The sequence below is a fragment of the Chiloscyllium plagiosum genome, chromosome 9 (genome assembly GCF_004010195.1).
Source record: "Chiloscyllium plagiosum isolate BGI_BamShark_2017 chromosome 9, ASM401019v2, whole genome shotgun sequence".
Classification (NCBI taxonomy): domain Eukaryota; kingdom Metazoa; phylum Chordata; class Chondrichthyes; order Orectolobiformes; family Hemiscylliidae; genus Chiloscyllium; species Chiloscyllium plagiosum.
This window is the reverse complement of record NC_057718.1, coordinates 20,763,066-20,788,288: the sequence shown is the minus strand read 5'-3', so window position 1 is coordinate 20,788,288 and position 25,223 is coordinate 20,763,066. Positions and strand designations below refer to the sequence as shown.

The 25,223-nt window shown below is 40.0% G+C and overlaps 1 protein-coding gene across 3 annotated transcripts in view; it reads left to right on the top strand.

Moving 5' to 3' along the window:
* slc30a6 (solute carrier family 30 member 6) overlaps positions 1-25,223 on the top strand; it is a 168,346-nt gene that overhangs the window by 109,477 nt on the left and 33,646 nt on the right. For all 3 annotated transcript variants that reach the window (XM_043695543.1, XM_043695545.1, XM_043695544.1), the window contains 5 exons: positions 8,641-8,689; positions 10,687-10,806; positions 17,909-18,011; positions 18,794-18,841; positions 19,923-19,991. In XM_043695543.1, the coding sequence (XP_043551478.1) occupies positions 8,641-8,689; positions 10,687-10,806; positions 17,909-18,011; positions 18,794-18,841; positions 19,923-19,991 (389 nt within the window). The remainder of the gene's footprint in view (positions 1-8,640; positions 8,690-10,686; positions 10,807-17,908; positions 18,012-18,793; positions 18,842-19,922; positions 19,992-25,223) is intronic.

Genomic DNA, 25,223 nt, shown 5'->3' with positions numbered 1-25,223 from the left:
ACGACGGTTGGAGGAAGAGCGCCTTATCTTCCACCTAGGAACCGTCCAACCACAAGGGATGAACTCGGATTTCACCAGTTTCCTCATTCTCCCTCCCCCCACCTTGTCTCAGTCAAATCCATCGAACTCAGCACTGCCTTCCTAACCTGCAATCTTCTTCCCGCCCTCTCCGCCCCCACCCCAGTCTGACCTTTCACCCTCACCTTGGACCTCTTTCCACCTATCACATTTGGACGCCCCTCCCCCAAGTCCCTCCTCCCTACCTTTTATCTTAGCCTGCTGGACAAACTTTCCTCATTCCTGAAGAAGGGCTTATGCCCGAAACGTCGATTCTCCTGTTCCCTGGATGCTGCCTGACCTGCTGCGCTTTTCCAGCAACACATTTCCAGCTCTGAACTCCAGCATCTGCAGACCTCACTTTCTCCCCATCTCTATACGACTCTATGACTAAGTGATACAAAATTTAAGAAAGTACTTATTAGTCTTTAATTGAACTCTTTGAGCAGATGCTCAATTAGCACACTATGTTTTAGTCACTGTTATAGGTTATTTCAAAACTTAAAGATCTGTCACGATTTTCCAAATCTTTTAATATGAATTGGTTGGCCCAAGGATTACTAGAGAGAAATAGTCGTCTCTCAGCTGTAGTGGTGCTGCTGCTTTAACAGCTTATGAAAATATTGCCATATTCAGTTTCTTGTTGAAAGGTACCTTTTTTATGCAATACTACTTCAATTTTTTTACATCAGAATGACAGCTACCATGAGAGCAATTACAGGCTTTTGTAAACAGAGTTTTTCAAGGATGTAAGCAAGTCACAACAGCAATTTTGAAGTCAAAGTCAGTTTGTCATAAACCATTAAGCATGCTCCAATAACTCTGCCTTTCAGTTAATCAGTTTGGATGAAGAGATTTTTGCTTTATGATAGGCCATCAGAGTTACAAAATAGAATGAAGTATCCTCATCAAGACAGTGTGTTGTGGAAGTACTGAGCAGATCCAGCATCCACAGTATTTTGCTTTTGTTCTGATATTCTGATACTGAATTTAATGTGTAGCGTTTTGGGTGATATCACAGAAGTGTTATGACACAGAAAGAAGCCATTCAGCCAAATGTGCCGGCACCATTACCTACTGTCAATCTCCTGCTTTTCCCCCATATCCATGCACTTCATTTCTATCCAAATATTCTCTAGAATGCCTCAATTGTTTTGCCAATTTTCTCTTGGAGGTCACTTCTGAAGCAGAGGGCCAAGCATTCTCCAATGCTTTAGCTAGATAAATATTATTCTGATTTTACCTGAGGACACCTTAAGAATAACAGAGGATTGATGATGGACCTAATCTATATGGACTTGAGTAAGGCATTTGACAAGGTTCCTCTTGGTAGACTAGCTAGCAAGGTTAGATTACATGGAATACAGGGAGAACTAGCCATTTGGATACAAAATTGGCTTGAAGTAGAAAACAAAGTGGTGGAGGGTTCTTTCTCAGACTGATGATGTGACCAGTGGTTGCCACAAGGATGGGTAGTGGGTCTACTGCTTTTCATCATTTATGTAAATGATTTGGATGTGAATATAGGAGATATGGTTAGTAAGTTTGCAGATGACACTGAAATTGGAGATGTAGTGGACAACGAGGAAGGTTGCCTCAGAGTATGACAGGATCTTAATTTGATGGGCCAATGGGCTGAGGGGTGGCAGATGAAGCTTAGTTTAGATAAATGTGAGGTGCAGGATTTTGAAAAGGCAAATCAGGGCAGATTTATACACTTAATGGGAAGGTGCTGGGGAGTGTTGGTGAGCAAAGAGACCTTGGGTGCAAGTTCATATTTCCTTGAAAGTGGAGTTGCAAGTAAATAGGATAGTGAAGAAGGCGTTTGGTAAGTTTGCCTTTATTAGTCAGTGCATTGAGTATAGGAGTTAGGAGGTTATGTTGCGGCTGTACAGGACCATTGGTTAGGCCACTTTTTGGAATACTGCATGAAATTCTGGTCTGCCTGCTATAGGAAGGATGTTGTGAAACTTGAATTCAGAAAAGATTTACAAGAATGTTGCCAGGGTTGGAGGATTTGAGCTGGATGGAGAGGCTGAATAGGCTGGAGCTGTTTTTCCTGGAGTGTCAGAGGCTGAGGGGTGACCTTTTTGAGGTTTATAAAATCATGAGGGGCAAGGATTGGGTGAATAGTCTTTTCTCTGGGACAGGTAGTCCAAAACTAGAAGGTGAGAGGGGAAAGATATAAAAGGGACCCAAGGAGCAACGTTTTTACAGACTTATGCGTGTATGGAATGAGCTACCAGTGGAAGTGGTGAAGGCTGGTACAATTACAACATTTTTTTAAAAGGTATCTGGATGGGTATATGAATAGGAAGGGTTTAGAGGAATATGGTCCAAATGCTGACAAATGGGACTTGATTAATTTAGGATATCTGGTTAGCATAGGCGAGTTAGACCGAAGGATCCGTTTGTGTGATGTACAGCTCTATGACACTATGACAAATTTAGAGTTTACGGTTTGTAGATGTTTTAATTGAAAGGACACGTAAAGTACATGCAGGTAAAGGGATGGCTGGAAAATGGGAAGCCTTCAAAAATGAGGTTAATGAGAATCCTGTTAGGGTGAAAGGAAAGGCTGGTAGGTATAGGGAATGCTGGATGACTAAAGAAATTGAGGGTTTGGTTAAGAAAAAGAAGGAAGTATATGTAAGGTATAGACAGGATAGATTGAGTGAATCCTTAGAAGAGTATAAAGACAGTAGGAGTACACTTAAGAGGGAAATCAGGAGGGCAAAAAGAGCATATGAAATAACTTTAGCAAATAGAATTAAGGAGAATCCAAAGGGTTTTTACAAATACATTAAGGACAAGAAGGTAACGAGGGAGAGAATAGGGCTTCTCAAAGATCAGCAAGGCAGCCTTTGTGGGAAGCCACAGAAAATGGGATAGATACTAAACGAGTATTTTGCATCAGCAGTTACTGTACAAAAGGATATGGAAGGTATAGACTGTAGGGAAATAGATGGTGACCCCTTGCAAAATGTCCAAATTACAGAGGAGGAAGTGCTGGATGTCTTGAAACGGTTAAAGGTAGATAAATCCCCAGGACCTGATCAGGTGTACCCTGGAACTCTGTGGGAAGCTAGAGAAGTGATTGCTGGGCCTCTTGCTGAAATATTTGTATCACCAATAGTCACAGGTGAGGTGCTGGAAGACTGGAGGTTAGCTAATGTGGTGCCACTGTTTAAGAAGCGTGGTAAGGACAAGCCAGGGAACTATAGACCAGTGAGCCTGACCTCGGTGGTGGGCAAGTTGTTGGAGGGAATCCTGAGGGACAGGATATACATGTATTTGGAAAGGTAAGGACTGATTCGGGATAGTCAACATGGCTTTGTGCGTGGGAAATCATGTCTGTCAAACTTGATTGAGTTTTTTGAAGAAGTAACAAAGAGGATTGATGAGGGCAGAGCAGTGGATGTGATCTATATGGACTTCAGTAAGGCGTTCGACAAGGTTTCCCATGGGACACTCGTTAGCAAGGTTAGATCTGATGGAATAAAGGGAGAACTAGCCATTTGAATACAGAACTGGCTCAAAGGTAGAAGACAGGGTTGTGGTGGAGGGTTGTTTTTCAGACTGGAAGCCTGTGACCAGTGGAGTGCCACAAGGATCGGTGCTGGGTCCTCTACTTTTTGTCATTTACATAAATGATTTGAATGCGAGCATAAGAGGTACAGTTAGTAAGTTTGCAGATGACACCAAAATTGAAGCTGCAGTGGATGGCGAAGAAGATTACCTCAGACTACAACAGGATCTTGATCAGATGGGCCAATGGACTGAGAAGTGGCAGTTGGAGTTTGATTCAGATAAATGCGAGGTGCTGCATTTTGGGAAAGCAAATCTTAGCAGGATATATACACTTAATGGTAAGGTCTTAGGGAGTGTTGCTGAACAAAGGGATCTTGTAGTGCAGGTTCATAGCTCCTTGAAAGTGGAGTTGCAGGTAGATAGGATAGTGAAGAAGGCGTTTGGTATGCTTTGCTTTATTGGTCAGAGTATTGAGTGCTGTAGTTGGGAGGTCATATTGCGGCTGTACAGGACATTGGTTAGGACACTGTTGGAAAATTGCGTGCAGTTCTGGTTTCCATCCTATCGGAAAGATGTTGTGAAACTTGAAGGGGTTCAGAAAAGATTTACAAGGATGTTGCCAGCGTTGGAGGATTTGAGCTATAGGGAGAGGCTGAACAGACTGGAGCTGTTTTCCCTGGAGCGTCGGAGGCGGTGGGGTGACCTTATAGAGGTTTACAAAATTATGAGGGGCATGCATAGGATAAATAGACAAACTCTTTTCCCTGGAGTCGGTGAGTCCAGAACTAGATGGCATAGGTTTAGGGTGAGAGGGGAAAGATATAAAAGAGATCTATGGGGCAACAATTTCACAGAGGGTGGTACGTGTATGGAATGAGCTGCCAGAGGATGTGGTGGAGGCTGGTACAATTGCAACATTTAAAAGGCATTTGGATGGGTATATGAAGAGGAAAGGTTTGGAGAGCTATGGGCCGAGAGCTGGCAGGTGGGACTAGATTGGGTTGGGATATCTGGTCGGCATGGAGGGATTGAACCGAAGTGTCTATTTCCATCCTGTACATCTCTATGACTCTATGACACATTATTTGGAAATCTGCACCAATAGTTCGCGTTGCCTACATTAACTTTTGTTTGCCATTTGATAGCCCATTCCACCAACCTGTGTATGTCCTTTCAAAGTTCAACACTAACCTCATCATGGACCAAATTTCCAAGTTTTTTTCGCCTGCAACTCTTGAAACTATACCCTGTGCACTAAATTGTAGGACATTAAAATATGTTTCAGGAATAATACTGATGTCTGGGGACCATCATACTATAAATCTTCCTCCAATCTGAAAAAAGCTGTTCATTACTACCCTCTATTTCCAGTTCCGTTTTGAAGTATCCATTCATGGGAAGCAGGTGTCACTGATTCAGCCAGCATTTCTTGCCCATTCGTAAATGCCCCTTGATCTGAGTAGCTTGCTGGGGACAGTTAAGTGTCAAGTGATTGTACACCAACCATGCCTCATGGATTTACGTGTTCCTTCTTGTCTCAACATCTTTTCTATAGTGTGGCATCAGTTGTATACAGCCTTGAGTTGCTCCCAGCTGATGTTAATCATTTGGCTATTCATGAATATGCTAGATGGCATCTTGGAACTAATCTGACCAAGTGAGGGGAAGTTTCATTCCCTAAAGGATGTTAGTGAATCAAATGGATTTTTACAAGAATTAACCATGGTCGCCATTAGGCCAGCTTTAAATTCAGATTTTTACTGAAATCAAACTTCACCATCTACTGTGATGAGAATTGAACCCATGTCTCCATTTAAAGCATTGGCCTGGAGTTCTAACCCAGTGACTTCTTCACTGTGCCACTGTTCCCTCTCTTTTATATCTATATTTCAATCCCTAACTATAACTTTCCCTTTAAGTCTGCAGTCTGATGCATTTAAAAACACCTTTTTTTCACATCAACAGCATTACCCTCATTATTGCATTCTGTTACTTCATGAAAAAACTCAAGCAAATTATGCAGGTGTAACAGACAGTGAATTAAGTAAATGGTATATTGGCCTTCATAACTAAAGCATTCAAGTGCAGGAGTATGGAAGTTTTGCTGCAATTGCACAGGACCTTGGTGAGATGGCAGCTAAAGTATTTTGTACAGTTTAGGTCTCTTTTATCTGAGGAAGGGTGTTCTGATTAAGGAGGGAATGCAGAAAAGGTTTAGACCGATTCCTGAACTGACACAACATAGAACCCCTACAGTCCAGAAAGAGGCCATTCGACCTAGCCTCCATCAACCCTCTGAAGAGCATCCATACCAGCCCCATAATCCTGCATTTACCATGACTAATCCACCTAATCTGCCCATCTTTTGAGTGAGAGTGGACACCCAGCAAACACAGGAAGAACGCTCAAACTTCACACAAAGTCATCCAAGGCTGGAATCAAACCCATGTCCCTCGTGCTGAGAAGCAGCAGTGCTAACTACTGAGCCACTGTGCTGTCCAATACTGTTTCAGTATTGTACTGCATTCTACATATGTTTGACCTCAGTGACAGCATTGTGGAGTCGAAATGGAGTTATCAGCTATGGTAGCCCGTGTCTCCTAATAGCTAACTGCTAAGACATCCAGTCCTTGAAATGGACAGGAACTGAAAGTTCTCAAAGAAATTGGCATCACAGCAGCTTGTAAGTGCAGACTTTTAAGCAAGTGTATCAATAATTCCAGAGGACTGTTCATTGATGAAATGATTTCTGTTGGTTAAAAAAAGTGTACATTTTCAACTGTTTGAAGGTTTTCCAAACACATGATGATTCCACGTTGAAGAATGACAAGATGTTGTGCTATGCTGTGCATTAGAGAAAGAATAGCACTCCCTTACACTGGGTTCTCATATGGTATAGCACTAAGGATGGGTAGTCCTGCTGAGCTTTTATCCAGCAATTTCTAATTTTGTTTCTGATTTACAGCATCTGCAGTTCTTTTGGTTTTTACATAATATAATGGAATTTGTTATTAAAATGGAGAATGGAGTTGTCAAAACTGAAACTACAATCCTAATCTCAATAAAGGCAACTATGACCACATGATGTACAAATTGGCAAGGATGGATTGGGGAACCTTATCATTTGATGGTGGACAGGCAATGATTCATATTTAACTTACATGTGTGTAAATTACAACAATTATTAATTCCTCTGGATGTAGGTTTGCTTGCTGAGCTGGAAGTTCATTTTCAGACGTTTCATTGCCATACTAGGTAACATCAGTGAGCCTACGGATGAAGCACTGGTGGCATAATGCTCTTTCTATTTGTGTGCTTAGGTTTCCTTGAGTTGGTGATGTCACTTCCTGTTGTGACAACATTCCTGTTGTGATGTCATTTCCTGTTCTTTTTCTCAGGGGCTGCTAAATGGGATCCAAGTCAGTGTGTTTGTTGAGAGAGTTCTGGTTGGAATGCCATTCTTCTAGAAATTCTCGTGTCTCTCTCTATTTGGCTTGTCCGAGGATGGATGTATTGTCCCAATTGAAATGGTGTCCTTCCTCATCTGTATATGTGAGGAGCTACAAATCTTCTCAAACTTGTTAATTTTGTGCCTGATAGGAATTAATAATTAAGAGGAAAAGAAATTAGGGATGATATTGGATCTAAACAGGATACATATAAAATTGTCAGAAAAAGAAGCAGATCTGAGGATTGGAAGCATTTAACAATTCCACGAAAGAGAATAAAAAGTTTGATCAAGAGGAAACATAGAATATGAGAGTAAAATTACAGGAAACTATAACTGTTCATAAAAGCTTCTATGAATATGTGAAGAGAAAAAGATTAGTAAAGCCAAATGTAGGCCCCTTACAATCAGAAATGAGGGAAATTATTTTGGGAACAGAGAAAGAGTTGAACATTTATCTTGGTTCCATCTTCACAATAGAGAGCACAAATAATCACTCAAATGTGAGGTTACCAATGGTCCTGTGAGAGGAATTGAAGGAAATCAGTATAAATCACCAGGGCCTGATAATCTACACTTCAGTATACGAAAGGAAGTGGCTCTCGAAATAATCTGCTGCATTGGTGGTTATTTTCTAAATTCTGTAACTCTACTATTTAAAAAAGAAGGGGGAGAAAAAAGAGAATTGAGGATCAGTTAGCTAACATCAGTAATATTTGTAAAAGATGTGATGACAAATATTTGGAATGTATAAATGGGATTGGATAAAAACAAGCAGGCTTTATGAAATACAAATCGTGCTTAACAAATTGACTGGAGGTTTTGAGGATGTAAGTTGTTGAATAGATGGGCAGAATCAGTGGATGTGGTGTATTTTGACTTTGTCAAGATGTAGTCCTAGCACATCTTGGTGGGTGGCACAGTGGTTAGCACTGCTGCCTCACAGCGCCAGAGACCCGGGTTCAATTCCTGCCTCAGGCGACTGACTGTGTGGAGTTTGCACATTCTCCCCGTGTCTGCGTGGGTTTCCTCCAGGTGCTCCGGTTTCCTCCCACAGTCCAAAGATGTGCAGGTCAGGTGAATTGGCCATGCTAAATTGCCCGTAGTGTTAGGTAAGGGGTAAATGTAGGGGTATGGGTGGTTTGCGCTTCGGCGGGGCGGTGTGGACTTGTTGGGCCGAAGGGCCTGTTTCCACACTGTAAAGTAATCTAATCTAATCTAACAATAAAGCTGTTTATAATCGGGAAAATAATATTGAGGGTACTCAGAATTATGTCCAAATCAAATGATCTCTCTGCAGTCAACCATACCAGGAAAACATCTTTTTGGTAGTGCTGGGAAGCTAAAGCAATTGTGTTATAGGAGGTTAAAAATCACACAACACCAGATTATAGTCCAACAGGTTTAATTGGAAGCACAATTAAACCTGTTGGACTATAACCTGGTGTTGTGTGATTTTTAACTTTGTACACCCCAGTCCAACACCGGCATCTCCGAATCGTGTTATAGGAGAGCACAGTTTCTTGATTCAACCTGTGGTTCTTCATGGTGTTCATTTTCAGACAATAAGAAAAGAAATTTAATTAACCTTTCCGTCTTTGCAGCTGCTAGTACAAGTTGGCTCCAGGAACATGTTGCTGATCTAAGCCGAAGGTAGGAATGATTTAGAAATGAGAACAAAACTTTGCTGGGAATGCCCAGCACATCTGACAGCATCTACAGTGAAAAGCTGAGTTAACATTTCAGGTCCATGACCTTTCTGCTAGTTCATTGATACATTGACAGTTTCTTAATGTGGTCAGCTTTACTGCTTTCTAAGTTTGCAGTTGTAAAATATGCTGTTCAATCATGCAGCTTTTGAAAGTAGCAAATAATTATGGATAATCACAATTATGTTATAACCCGTTATGCCAGGAGACCAAAACAAATGTCTTTTTTCATAAAAAATAAACTTAGAAATCTCAGAAATGCTGATTCTTGCAGTTTCTGCTTACTCTGAAAAGAGAGTATCACTAGCATTGTCAGAAATAAATGTATCTTGCACTTTCTGTCAGTGTAGGCAGCATATATTTGAGAGCCAGTGAGTGAATCTGAGGGCTGTTATCAAGGTAGTTAGGTTTGCTAGTGTGGGTAATTTGAGCAGAATCCCTGCAGCCATTATAAGCCTAGTGTAAAGTCTCTGTGCCACAAAAAGAATCATTGTGGAGAATGTTGTAATTTAAGCCATCTTCAAAACGTAAATTAAATACCCTGATCTTACTACAAGATGCCAAATTAGAAGTTTTTGAAGGAGCTGAAGGGTAATTGTTGCTGTAATTTGTTCTTTCCTCACAATCTGACAGATTGATGTGATTTAGATGAAGAACCTTGTCAGGTACGAGCATACTGATCATGCAGTGTCCCAGTGGACTGTACATTTACAAAATTGCCTGCTAAAAGATCAAACATTTCAGCAGTTTGTGCTGCATTCGCAATTTTGCCACATCTGCAATGAGATAGCCTATGATTCAGAGAAATGTATTTTTTCACACAGGCTTCATTGCATGTTAAGCAGCAAGTATATCTGTAATACTATGTAAATATTTTCATTTGTCAGAAGTTTAACATGATTGCTTTGTAATTGTTAAGCATGGATATCATTGTGCTTCAATAATGTGAAGCACAGTAGCCATTGACACAGGTTATAAAACAGGAGCAGAAAGTTGATTATATCTAATACATTATATGCACTGTACAAGGCATGAATTAAATACCCTGGAGTAATTTCAAGGCTGTAATTTCATCTTTGTATTCAAATAATTAAAAGCACTAAAGCTTCATTCTTAAAAATTATTAGATCATCTGTGTCCTTGGGTCAGATTACTACCTCTCAATCACTCCCAAGGATCCATTCTCGATTGTGAATGGATTGGAGGGAATAGTACTGTAAATTGAAATGTTTGCCGTCTCAATAAATATTAATCATTTCCATGCACAGGTCATTCTCCTACAACGTGTTTCGTTAACGTGAATTCACTGTCATGTGATTGATGAATTGGGGGCGCTGTTCTAAACAGCGAACTTTTAAAGCGTATGTTGGCTGAAATGTGATTACATTGCCAACACTTTAAGCGCTGTTTGTAAAAAGCAATTTTTCTATAATGGGGGATTGCTCAAGACCACAACCATTATGTATTTAAAAGTTGATTATGAATGTAAGTCTTACTTGGTGTCAAGTCATAAATAATGAGTGTGTCAGAAATATGGGGCGTTGGTGCAAACCACTTAAAATAATATCATTTATTTTGGCTAGACTGATGTTGGAGTGCATTAGCTGCAATGCAGACCCACGCAATTTACCAGTGTGTACCAAATGTACACTAAATTTATTCATGCTGGGAAGTGGTGAATTTTAGCACTTTTCTATGGAAGGAAATTGAGAACAAGCCCTCAAGACCACTCTTGCACAGCTCCTGATGGGTGATGTCAGCACTAGAACTCATAGAATCAGTTACTTAGAATAATAAATTGTATGAGATAAAGCAAAAATTGTTGTTTTCTGTCCATGCAGTAGCTCAGCACTAAAAAAATTAGGAAGATTTAATTGACAAAAATTACTTAAACATTTTTCAGAAGGATTATATCTAAAAACACTTATATTTTGTTTCCAGTTTATGTGGAATAATTCCAAGTTTAAGCAATATCTTACTTCCTCGCATGAATCCATTTGTCCTGATTGACCTTGCAGGAGCACTGGCACTTTGCATCACCTACATGCTGATTGAAATAAAGTAAGTGATATAGATTGGAAGTTTTGTACTGACCCTCATCTTTGAGAAATATGCAAATGGACCATTAATGGAGACTATTAAATACAATGACATTTTAAAATCAAACTTCTCAATGTATTAAAATGTGAATAATGATGAGTTATCCTTTGTCCTTGTTGATGTCTACTCCCCAGTAATGCAGGTGACGGAGCTGCACACAGTAATAGAGAAGATGTGCTGTGGAGGTGCCAGTGTTTGACAGGGGTGGGCAAAGCTAAAAATCACACATCAGGTTATAGTCCAACAGGTTTATTTGGAAGCACAAGCAGTGCTCTGACAGCTTGTACTTCCAAATAAAGCTGTTGGACTTTAACGTAGTGTTGTGTAATTTTTAACTTACTCCAGAAGAAATATCAACAACGTCCTCTACACCCTCAACATGATGTTGTCAGTCAGGGTAAATATAGGATAACAGGGGAGGGGAATGGATCTGGGTGAAATACTCTTCGGATGGTCGGTGTGGACTTGTTGGGCCAAAGGGCCTGTTTCCACACTGTAGGGATTCTATGATTCTATGACATTCCAACTCAAAGGTGTAAGCAATGAAGGCAAGCATGCTGAACGCCTTCTACTCTCACTTGTATGGATGGTAATAGCTCTAATAACACTCAAGAAGCTTGACATGATCGGGACAAATGTAGTCCACTTGTTTGGCCCCACATTGACAAACATCCACTCCCTCCTCCACTGACGCTCAATAGAGGCAATATATACTATCTACAAGATGCACTGAAAATTCATCAGAGATCGTTAGATAGGACCTTGCAAACCCACGCTTACTTCCATTTAGAAGGACAACAGCATCAGATATGTAGGAACACCACCATTTGCAAGTACTCCTGCAAGCCCCTCACCATCATGACTTGAAAATATATTACCGTTCCTTCACTGTCACTGGGTCAAAATCCTAGAATTCCAACCACCTGATGAAGGAGCGGCGATCTGAAAGCTAGTGCTTCCAAATAAACCTGTTAGACTATAACCTGGTGTTGTGCAATTTTTAACTTTGGCCACCCCAACTCAACACCAGCACCTCCAAATTACAGCAAAATGGACTGCAGTGGTTCAAGAAGGCAGCTCATCACTGTCAGCTCAAGGGCAACTCGGGATGAGTGATAAATGCTGGTCAGCCAGCAACACCATGTCCCATAAATGCATTAAATAGCCTAATTTGGTCAAATTCTTCCACCTCAACATTAAGAAGACTGAAATAATCATTTTTGGCCGATGTCAGACAATATCTTCTTTTCTTAGAATGAACCAAGCAGTACAAAACTTTTGACAGTGTGATCAGTTCTAAATTCAGCTCCAAGCCTGGATTTTTATTAATCTCCAAGATTGCTATTTTCACATCCACAACATATCCCACTTCAGTCTCAGCTTTAGTGTCTGCTTGGTCAAAGTCAGAAGTCAGGTGATGAAAGGGCAGCCCACTGAAAGCTAGTGATTTCAAATAAACCTGGAGTCATGTGATGTCCAACCCCACATCCTAGAAAGCATCTGTTGTTAAAACCCTTATCCACATTTTTGGGTCTGTTAACCTAATGTATTACTTGCTCATCTTGCACCTTTACTTAAGCCTTGTTGACCAGTATGACGCTAGCTACTTGTAAATTTGAAACTCCCTTGTACCTATGCTTTTCCCTTCAGAGCCTTGCCTACTCCCAAGCTCTGTAATCTCCTTTAACTCATATGTTTGTATGTTCTATGTTACATGGAATATACAGCACAAATGTTCGCCATTTGGCCCAAATAGTCAGTGGTGATGTTTATATTTTTAACAAATCTCCAATTATTCCATCCACCTCATCTCTGCCTTTCAGGCAATTTTTCTAATCCTTTTTCTTTCATGTGCTCATTCAGTGTTCATCTAATCTGTTTGTTTCAGCTTCATCCTGAGACGGTGAGATGTACATTCTAGTCACTGTTGAGTAAAATGTTTTAAATTTTTATTTCCCTTTTGAATTTTCATCTTGTATTGATGACCCCTAATTTTGAATTATTCTACAATTTGAAAGATTCTTTTGCTCACATCATTCATAACTTTTGAGGCTCCATCAGATCACCTCTACGTTGTCCTTTTCCTAATGAAAAAACCTTTTGAAATCTTTTCAAATAGCTAAACACTCCCAGTTTTGCTATCATCCTTGTAAGTCATGTTTGCACTAGTCCTTTTGTGTCCTTTTTAGATCCTATCCACATTTAACATAGCTTTATTACTTTTGAATTAAAGCCCTAACCCCAATTATATTTAAAAGGTCCAGAACTGGGATCAACGTTTAATGATACAGAATAGGTCACTTAGATTGAGATAAGACTTTTTTCACCTCGAGTGGGGTGAGCCTGTGGAATTCTCTGCCATTGAAAACATTGAGGTCACAGAACTAGTGCCAGAAAGGAGTCATAGAGACATATGGCACAGAAACAGATCCTTCGGTCTAACTCATCCATGCCGACCAGATATCCTAACCCAATCTAGTCCCACCCGTGAGCACCCAACCCATATCCCTCCAAACCCTTCCTATTCACATACCCAACCATATGCCTTTTAAATGGTGCAATTGTACCAGACTCCTCCTCATCCTCTGGCAGCTCATTCCATACACGCACCACCCTCTGTGTGAAAAAGTTGCCCCATAGATCTCTTCTGTGTCTTTCCCATCTCACCCTAAACCTATGGTTTCTAGTTCTGGACTCCCCCACTTGAGGGAAAAGACTTTGTCTATTTATCCTATCCATGCTCCTCATTGATTTTGTAAACCTCTGTAAGGTCACCCCCTCAGCCTTTGATGCTCCAGGGAAAACAGCCCCAGCCTATTCAGTCTCTCCCTAAAGCTCGAATCCTCCAACCCTGGCAACATCGTTGTAAATATTTTCTGAACCCTTTCAAATTTCACAACATCTTTCCGATAGGAAGGAGACCAGAATTGCATGCAATATTCCAAAAGTGGCCTAATCAATGTCCTCTGCAACATGACCTCCCAATGCCTATATTCAATACACTGGCCAATAAAGGAAAGCATACCAAATGCCTACCTGCGACTCCACTTTCAAGGAGCTATGAACCTGCACTCCAAGGTTTCTTTGTTCAGTAACAGTCCCGAGTAACTTACTATGAAGTGTATAAGTCCTGCTAAGATTTGCTTTCCCAAAATACAGCACCTTGCATTTATCTGAATTAAACTCCATCTGCCACTTCTCAGCCCATCTGGTCAAGATCCCATCTGGTCAAGATCTGAGATAACCTCCTTCGCTGTCCATTACACCTCCAATTTTGTTGTCATCTGCAAACGTACTAACTGTACCGCTTATGCTCACATCCAAATCACTTATGTAAATGACAAAAGGTAGAGGACCCAGCACCAATCCTTGTGGCACTCCACTGCTCTCAGGCCACCAGTCTGAAAAACAACCCTCCACCACCACCACCCTCTGTCTTCTACCTTTGAGCCACTTCTGTATCCAAATGGCTAGTTTTCCTGGTATTCCATGAGATCTAACCTTGCTAATCAGTCTCCTAAGGGGAACCTTGTCGAACGCCTTACTGAAATCCATATAAATCATGTCTACTGCTTTGCCCTCATCAATCCTCTTTGTTACTTCTTCAAAAAACTCAATCAAGTTTGTGAGACATGATTTCCCACGCACAAAGCCATGTTGACTATCCCGAATCCATCCTTGCCTTTCCAAATACATGTACATCCTGTCCCTCAAGATTCCCTCCAACAACTTGCCCACCACCGATGTCAGGCTCATTGGTCTGTAGTTCCCTGGCTTGTCCTTACCACCTTTCTTAAACAGTGGCACCATGTTAGCCAACCTCCAGTCTTCTGGCACCTCACCTGTGACGATTGATAATACAAATATCTCAGCAAGAGGCCCAGCAATCACTTCCCGAGCTTCCCACAGAGTTTTAGAGTAAGCTTGATCAGGTCTTGGGGATTTATCCACCTTTATGCGTTTCACGGCATCCAGCACTTCCTCCTCTGTAATATGGGCATTTTTCAAGATGCCACCATCTATTTCCCTACATTTTATATCTTCCACGTCCTTCTCCACAGTAAGCACTGATGCAAAATACATGTTTAGTATCTTCCCCCATCTCTTGCAGCTCCACACAAAGGCTGCCTTGCTGATCTTTGAGGGGCCCTATTCTCTCCCTAGTTACCCTTTTGTCCTGGATGTATTTGTAAAAACCCTTTGGATTCTCCTTAACTCTATTTACCAAAGCTATCTCATGTTCCCTTTTCGCCCTCCTGATTTCCCTCTTAAGTATACTCCTACTGCCTTTATACTCTTCTAAGGATTCACTCAATCTATCCTGTCTATACCTGACATATGCTTCCTTATTTTTCTTCATCAAACTCTCAATTTTTTTTTAGTCATCCAGTATTGCCTCCATCTACCAGTCTTTCCTTTCATCCTAGCAGGAACACATTGTCTCTGGACTCTCGTTATCTCATTTCTGAAGGTTTCCCATTTTCCTGCCATCCCTTTACCTGCGAACATTTTCTGCCATTTAGCAAATGAAAGTTCTTCCTTAATGCCATCAAAATTCGCCTTTCTCCAGTTTATAACTTCAACTTTTAGATCTGGTCTATCCTTTTCCATCATTATTTTAATATTAATAGAATTATGGTCGCTGGCCCCAAAGTGCTTCCCCACTGACACCTCAGTCACCTGCCCTGCCTTATTTCCCAAGAGTAGGTCAAGTTTTACAGTTGAAACTTTATTGCTGGAACAGCACAGCAGGTCAGGCAGCATCCAGGGAACAGGAGATTCGACGTTTCGGGCACAGGCCCTTCTTCAGGAATCCTTCTTCAAGTTTTACATCTTTTCAAGTAGGTACGTGCACATACTGAATCAGAAAATTTCCTTGTACACACTTAACAAATCCCTCTCCATCTAAACCCTCAACACTGTGGCAGTCCCAGTCTATGTTTGGAAAGTTAAAATCCCCTGCCATAACAACTCTATTATTCTTATAGATAACTGAGATCTTCTTACAAATTTGTTTCTCAATTTCCCTCTGAGTATTAGGGGTCTATAATACAATCCCACTAAGGTGATTATCCCTTTCTCATATCTCAGTTTCACCCAAATAACTTCCCTGGATGTATTTCCAGGAATATCCTCCCTCAGTACAGCTGTAATGCTATCCCTTATCAAAAACGTCACTCTCCCTCCTCCCTTTCAGTACTTCCTGTAGCATTTGTATCCTGGAACATTAAGCTGCCAGTCCTGACCAGCCCTGAGCCATGTTTCTGTAATTGCTATGATATCCCAGTCCCATATTCCTAACCATGCCCTGAGTTCATCTGCCTTCCCTGTTAAGCCTCTTGCATTGAAATAAATGCAGTTTAATTTATCAGTCCTACCTTGTTTTCTGCTTTGTCCCTGCCTGCCCTGACTGCTTAACTTGCTTCTGTTCTCTTTCCTCACTATCTCCCTGGATCCCACCCACCCACCCCCGACCTTACTAGTTTAAATCCTCCCAAGCAGCTCTAGCAAATCTCCCTGCCAATATATTAGTTCTCTTCCAATTTAGGTGCAATCAGTCTTGGGGCTAAAGGGATCAAAAGCCATTGGGGAAAAAGCAGGAAGAGGGTACTGATTTGCACACACACCCATGATCATTTTGAATGATGGAGCAAACTCAAAGCTGAATGGTCTACTGCTGCACCTAGTTTCTATGTTCCTGTATACCCACAGATATTCTCGTGTGTTGTTTTGTTAAAATTTTAAATCAGTGTACTGACTTGTAATCTCACTAATATGTTTATTTAGTTGTATCCCTAGATCTCTTTCCTCATTTCCCTGTCAGTTTCTTAGAGCAAAATGTTTTTATACTTTTTCTAACTGTGGCGACAGGTGTGTATGTTAGTGGTTGGGGTTAGTATGGAATGTGCCGTCTCAGTGTTTGGTGGAGGCAGGCTCAGTCAAGGCATCAGAAGGGAATTATACTTTTATTTGAAAGGAATAATATGAAAGGTTGCAGGAAGGGGGCAGGGGAAATACACAAGGTTGGTTCTCATGGAGAGAGCCAGTGCAGATGCAATTGTTAAATTTCATCGCCCTGTGCTGTAATAGTTCTGAGATTCTGCATTTTAATTGGTGATGCACATATCACCTCAACCACAAAGATAAATCAGAGCTGAAAATGTGTTGCTGGAAAAGCGCAGCAGGTCAGGCAGCATCCAAGGAACAGGAGAATCGACGTTTTGGGCATAAGCCCTTCTTCAGGCTTATGCCCGAAACGTCGATTCTCCTGTTCCTTGGATGCTGCCTGACCTGCTGCGCTTTTCCAGCAACACATTTTCAGCTCTGATCTCTAGCATCTGCAGCCCTCACTTTCTCCTCTCGACAAAGGTAAATCACACAAGCATCTGCCAATCAACTAATTAAGAGCTGACAGTCCAGCAAGGATGAATATCTCACCCTATCACAAACATGGTAAACCTGTGTCAGTAGAAGCTGCTGAACAATCAGAGACAGGCAGCTTCTCGGTCCAAAAGTCCACCAGTCAAGGCCTATTCCTTTGAAGGTCTATCTTTTTTTTAATCATCTGATGGAGTGAAGGAGGTTGTGAGGCAATGGTCGGGTTGGCATTCAGCGGTCAGCCCCATATCCCCCATCAATTCCTTCAATTGCCGTCAGACTGGGCACTTGGAGGCAACCCGCCCTGTCCCATATCCTGAACAGGCAGGTTGGCAAACCAGCCACCTTTTTCACCCTCTGGGATGTGCCAGATTAGACACCTTTAAGTTGCAGGTTATTGACTACTGTAAGAGCTTTAATTGTAAATGAGTACAGAAAGTCCCGATTGGCCCGTCTCAGCTAACTCTTAGTTGCTCAGGTGAAGTATGGCCAACTCACTCCATTATTTTCCCTTCTTTCCACCTCCAGGAAGAGGAAATTGTCACCCTTATTTTCTGAAGTCAAGATCATAATCCGACTAAAGTACCTCACATTTATTTATGTTAAAGTACATTTGGTATTTTAACTAGCTATGAGAAGTGTATTTTTATCTTTTGACCACCAATATTTTTGTCTTTATTTTCAGTAATTATTTTGCAGTGGACACAGCCTCCGCTATAGCCATTGCTGTTATGACATTTGGCACCATGTATCCTATGAGTGTTTACAGTGGAAAGGTTCTGCTTCAGGTAAGAATCCTCTTGCCTCATGCCCAACCTTGTGAAGTAGCAACTCAGTCTGTCGTTATCTGTAAATCAAGTTCTTGCTAAAACTTCAGTAATGCAGACTATTAATTTCCCATGTGACTAAGAGCAATTTTTTTGTATAAATAGGATCTCATTAAAACATTATTTAATGCAGAAAATAATCATACAATATCTATTTCAATTTGCTTATTTTTCCAAAAAACCTAGATTATGTTTAGAGGAAAAAAATGTGAATGCTCTAACACTGATGAAACAGGTCTGACACTGTTTTAGTCAAGATGGAACCAACTTTAAGGTGATGGATTAAGAGTGTTTATGCAAGAATTACATCATACAGCATTTTAAAGGCTTACCTTTTGTCTTTCGTTGGATTTAAATGGCAGAATTTGAGAATGGTACAGATCATTCTGCTATAATGCATGTTTTGTCAACACTAATTCGCTGTAATGTGATTGACAAATTGGAGGCATTATGCGAAAGCAGAAACTTTTAAAACGTGTGTTGACTGTAATGCAATTACATCACCAACACTTTAAGCACTGCTTCTAAAGAACAATTTTTCTGTAACCCCAGGGTTATAGAGGAGCACAACCATTGCATTAGAAAAGAACTGACTGTTTCATCAGTAACATGGAATTGAAAATGAGGAGAGGCAAAATGATTCATTTTGTGAATAAGTATATTTCCTGCATAAGTATTCATAATTGAGCTTGCTGCTGTGCCTCTAATATTTCTAAAAGTACACTGGATTTTTTTAAAAACAGACAACACCTTCACATGTGATTGGACAACTGGACAAACTTTTAAGAGAGGTATGAATTATTACTAAGCAAGTTAAAAATTGCAGTTACGTTTTATCCATATTTTAATACTTTTTCACATGATCTGGGCCTCATTTATGAACATATGGATTGGGAATAGGAGTGTGTACTATTTCCTTTTCTAATTTCTTGCTGTACCTGCATGTTAATTTTCTATAATTCATATGAAAAGGCACTCCCTATACTGCAGAAGTGTTTAATTTGCTGAATGTTTTTCGGAATATCCTGAGGACATGAAAATTAATATGTAAATGAAAAGTTTTCCTTGAGGTGCTTACCTAAATTAGTAAGACTAGCAATGTAAGTTGTTGGAGAACATGTAATGTTTCACTCTGTGCTGGACCCCAGGAATAAGAAGGAAAGTCATCTTTATCATCTGATAGAGTGAAGGAGGTTGGGAGGCAAGGATAGAGGATGGCATTCAGAGATCACTGCCATGCCCCTCCCATGTAGAAGTTGAAGTACTGTCAATATCCCCATAAGTATTGGTGAAAAAATAATTAGTGTGAACTCTAGATTCTCAGATAGCATTGAATCACAAATGTTGATTCACTGGAGGCATGGTAGTAACAGCACTTGGCTTTCAGCCATGTGGTTTTGAGTTCAATTTAAACTTCAAATTCAATTTGCTGCATCTGGATTGGTGATGATATGTTGGTCCATGATGATGAATATGATGGCAGGATGTAGTGTCCTGTGACAACATGCTTCTGCCTCAAGTAAGATGAGCAGTCAAGCAGTAGGATGATATGCTGCAGTCCTAGCTAATGGTGAAATTGTGACAACACAAAGCAAGCAGGAAAGGGAGTGCATTGACTTCCAGCTTTAGTTTGTCTGCCATGTCTATCATGAATATGTTGAAATTATTATGAAAGATAAAGGTATTTTGACAATAGCGTACGCATATAATGTGCTCTTTGGAAATCAGAACACACTTTTGTGTGCTTTTATAAGCAAGTAAATTGTCAGGTTTGTTAAGATGATCAGATCTTATTTGTGTTTGTTGTTTACAAATGTCTAAATAAACTTGAATCAGTACTGTGCACATAAATGTTGAATGCCCTTGTTTTAGGTCTCCACTCTAGATGGCGTTCTCGAAGTGAGGAATGAGCACTTTTGGACCCTTGGTTTTGGAACTCTGGTATGTTCTTTATAGCTCAAATATGAATTTAGTTCTGTACTATCAAGATTTGTCGCTTTAATGTATTAAATCTTAGTTTTTAAATTGGATCTGGTTCTTGGGAATGGGTAAGTCAAGTGGAACAAGTGTCACAGAATCATGCTGTTATCTCGGTGCTGGTTCCCCAAAGAAGATATTCATGCAGTGCCATTCACCCATCTTCTCCCCATGGCTCTGCGTGTTCTTTTTCAGATGATGATCTAATTTCCTCTTGAATTGCTTGATTGAGCATTCCTCACCACACACTCAGGCAGTGCATTTAGGATTCTAACAACTTATTGCATGAAAAACATCGTCATGTTGCTAATACTTCTTTACCCAATAACCTTAAATTATCAACTCTTTTGCATTTGATACTTACACCAGTGAAAATTTTTCCCTATCTGTCCAATCTTTTCATGATTTTGAAAACCTCTACTATTTGGGAACAGTTTGTGGGCAGTGATCATAGCACCATAAGATTTAGGTTAGCCATGGAAAAAGACAAAGAACATCAGAGATGTAATGAACTAATTAAAGGAAGGCCAGTTTCAATGGGCTGAGATGGGATTTGGTCCACATAAGTTGGAATCAAATATTGGCAGGCTAAACAGAACATAGTATAAAGGGTGATATTCTTGTACAGTCAGGGGGTATTTCCACAGAGGGCACATAGAACAAAGGCTGAACTCCCTGTGTAACAAAAGAGGACACTCATAACGTTCCAAAAATACGAAATAATCACAAGGCTAAAGAGAGGGAGTCAGTAAATGCAATAATTATCACTGGAGAAAAAGTATTAGGGAAGTTAATGTGGTTCAGGGCCAGTAGGTCCCCTAGACCAGATGAATGCATCTGAGAATTTAAAAGGCAATAGTTATTGAAAGAGTGGATGTATTGATAGTAATCTTTCAAGAATTCTTCAATTCTGTAAAAATATCAGAAGATTGGAAAACTGCCAGTATAGCATCCTTATTCATAAATGAAGGTGGTAACTATAGGTCAATCAACTTCACATTTGACATAACATAATTGAGTAGAGTCAACATGGCTTCATGGAGGGAAATCAAGCCGAACAATTTCATTATTATTCTTTTGAGGACCAAACAAACAAGACAGATAAAGGAGACCCAGTAAATGTAATATATTTGAATTTCCAAAAGGCTTTGGATAAGGTATCACATGTAAGGTTACTTAATACCATAAGAGTCTATGGTACTTAGTTAGTATATTAGCATGTATAGAGAATTGGCTAAGTTAAAGAAGACGGAGTTGAGATAAGGCAGTCATTTTCAGGCTGGGAACCTTTAGCAAGTGAAGTACCACAGGGAGCTGTGCAGAATCCATAATAATTTACAATATATGTTAATGGCTTGGTTGATGGAAATGAATGTGCTATCGTTGAGTTTGCAGATAACGCAAAAGTCTTAAAGATAGCTCAAAGTCTGCAGAGGAAGGTAGACAAATTGAATGAGGGGGTAAAACAGAAAATATTAGTGGGCGGCACGGTGGCACAGTGGTTAGCACTGCTGCCTCACAGCGCCAGAGACCCGGGTTCAATTCCCGCCTCAGGCGACTGACTGTGTGGAGTTTGCACATTCTCCCCGTGTCTGCGTGGGTTTCCTCCGGGTGCTCCGGTTTCCTCCCACAATCACAAAGATGTGCAAGTCAGGTGAATTGGCCATGCTAAATTGCCCGTAGTGTTAGGTAAGGGGTAAATGCAGGGGTATGGGTGGGTTGCGCTTCGGCGGGGCGGTGTGGACTTGTTGGGCCGAAGGGCCTGTTTCCACACTGTAAGTAATCTATCTATCTAATCTATCTAAATCTAAATCTAAATAAATAAAATGGAATATAATGCAGAAAAATGTGAAGTTAACAGTGTGGCAGCAAAGATACAAGAGAGATTTGGGTGTCAACGTGTACAAATCACATAAATCTGGCATTCAATTTCAGGTTTTAATAGGGAAGCCAAGCGGACAGTTATCCTTTTAATTCAAGATTTGGGGTTTGTAAATAGAGAGGTCTTGCTAAAACAGTACAAGGCACGAGTCAGACCAGCCCAATGTACCCATTTTTGGCCCCTTATCTGGAAAAAAAGAGAGAGGTTGATTCTGAGTAAGGTGAGATTTATTTACAAGGTGATGTTGAGTAGGTTGGGCTACTCAAGGGCTCACCCATTTTAAATAGAGATGATAAATTATTTATTCTCGGAGTATGAATTTTTAGGATTTGTTACTGCAGAATCTGTAGAGGCTAAACCATTAAGTGTCTTCAAGACTGAGGTCGACAGTTATTTTTTAATCAGTGAAAGGGTAATGGTGAAAAGCCAGAAAAGTTGGGCTGAGGATCATCGGGTCAGCCATGATCTCCATGAATAACAAAGCAGACTCAATGGATCAAATGGTCTACATATCGTGGTCTTATTTACCATAAAAGGGTGTATATGGCAGATGCAGGTTGATTATGCAAGTGAGAACGATGTTGAATATACCAAACTCAGTGGGGAAGTTAAAATAAAAGCAGAGACTATGAGAAGGGACTGGAAGCTAACCTAAATGTAAAGGTCATAAAATGGTGATTAAAGGAGCACTGGAACTGATTAGGTACCAAACATAAAATTTGGGCAGAGGGAGTAACACATATTAAGTGAGTATTTTACATATTTGTCATAAAAATAGATGCTACCCAAGTCTGAAGAAAGAGATAGTTGAGACTCTGGATGATAGAAATTAGTTGATAGAAATTTGTGATTTAGAAAAGTTGGCTGTACTTAAGTCACCAGAACTGAATCCAGTGCAGCAGCAGGTACAGAAGGATGAGAGAATGGAACTTAGAGAGGCACTGACCATAATTCTGATGAAGGGCTTTTGCCCGAAACGTCGATTTTGCTGCTCGTCGGATGCTGCCTGAATTGCTGTGCTCTTCCAGCACCACTGATCCAGAAACTGACCATAATTTGCCAATCTTTAGTCTCAGGGTGGTGTCAGAGGACTGGAGGATTGCAGGTGTTATGATCATGTTCAACAAGAAGTATAAAGATATAAGTCCAGCAATGTCAAGCCAGTTTGTTTTGCAGGATTAAGTTAACGTCATTTGAGAAAATATAGATCAAATTGGGGAAAGCCAGCATGGATTTATTAAGGATAAGCTTCCGTTTTTGATCAATTAACACCAAATTGATGAGGTAGTGTGATTGTTGCACACATTGACTTTGAAGAGGCATTTTATGAAGTGCCACATTAAGGACTTGTCAGAAAAATCAAAACCCATGAAATAAAATGGGCAGTGACCACCTGGGTATAAGGTTAGTTCATTGACAGTTAACAGAGAGTAATGATAATTTTGTTTTGGTCTATATTTAGCAGGGTTACCTTGAGTTCAATATTAGGATGACTGTTTTTCTTGATCTGTACTAATGACCTAAATTTTGGTGAGCAGGATATAACTTCAATATTTGCCGATGTTTGAGATTTTGGAGAAGATTTGTAGCTCAGATTTTAGATCAGGTTGTCGGTTTGCTCGCTGAGCTAGTGGTTTCTTTCTCAAATGTTTCATCACCATGCTAGATAATGTCATCAAGAACCCCCGGTGAAGTGTTGGTCCCACTTGCTATTTGTGTGTCTTGGATTGTTGTGGTGGGTGATATCATTTCCGATTCTGATTCTAAGGTTGGTAAATGGGGTCCAAATCTATATGTTTGTTATTGGAATTCAAGCTGCAACTCCATTAACAAGCATACAGATTTGGACCCCATTGTTGGCTTCAACTGTACGGTGTGTCTAAGTTTGGGCGTCACACAGAAGGATGTGAAGGGCAGAAAGGATTGCACAAATGGATCCAAGGACAATGGATTAGAGATGCTGGGGCTGTCCTTAAGTAAGATTACAAGGAAATTTGATAATGTCTCATCAACCTGTGAATGATCACAACAGATCATTGCTTTTCCCAGTGTTATGGTTGAGAATCATGGAATATTGACAAAAGTACTAGCAGCAACACAATGAAAGGTTTTTTTCCATAGCAGATGATTAGGAGCTGGAATGTGTGGCCTGGAAGGGTGATTGAGGTGAAAAACCTCAACTTTTAAATGGTACTAAAATGAGCACTTTAAATGCCATAACATTCGAGGCTACAGATAAAGTGCACAGAGGTGGCAGTGTAGCGTAGATTTAGAATAGTTTTTTTTTCAATGCAGACATAATCTGCTGATAGGCCTATTCTGTGCTATATGATTCTATGATCTGCAAGGTACTGCCTGAGAGTATGGTGGAATTTGGTATATTAATGCCTTTCAAAAGACATTTGGATAAATATTTGAAGAGAAGGTGTCTGCAGGGTCATGGAGGACTAGGTGATTTGCACTTGCGGAGAAATAGCTTGGACTCAACAGACCAAAGGACCATCTCCTGTGTTGCAACTACTCTATGGGTCTATTCTGTTGTTATGGTATATATTGAAATAATCTAAAGTATATTGTCCTGTGTTACAGTGTGTTTCCTCAATATAATGAAGCTGTTGGTGAAAACACTTAGCAAATTAACAGAAAAAATCAGAACTTAAAATGAATATATATTTCACTTAGTGTTTCTTTTTCTTGCATTCTTTCCTATTGTATTCATTTTATTTTACTTAGGCCTGTTAATTTAATCTATTCTTCTAAAAAAAAAGCTTCAACATTTTTATTTTTCTTTCTTTTTTCCCTTGGATGTTCAGCTCTCATTTTCCAAGTGGGTGGAATTGTTTTAAGATTTCTTTCAGTAATTTAAAAATCCAGTTTTCCAGTCAATGGAGAGCACTAACTGAAAACAAGCCCTGATTTCAAATAAAAGAACAATTTCTATATATTTAGCTTATTTGTCAACTATTAAAGATGATCTGTAGAACAGAGAGTTGAACTCTGCAAAAAGACTGATGAAATTTTAAGTTTGTATCTTTAACTTACAAAAGGTTGACTGTGACATGTAACAAAGATCTGGAAGATTCCTAATCTATTTTAAATTTTCTACTTTGAGCCTGCAGCATGTCCACACTTAACGTGGTCTGAGGTTTACTTCAAGATAAACCAGACAGTAAAGATAAATCTAAGAAAACAAACACAAGGTTTATCACGCAAGTAGCAATTAGTGCTTCCAATGAAGTAGAATCTGTAATCCAGAGAACCGTAAGTTCTTCTACATGGAGCTAAGTTATATGGAATTGTTGGTAATTGTATTA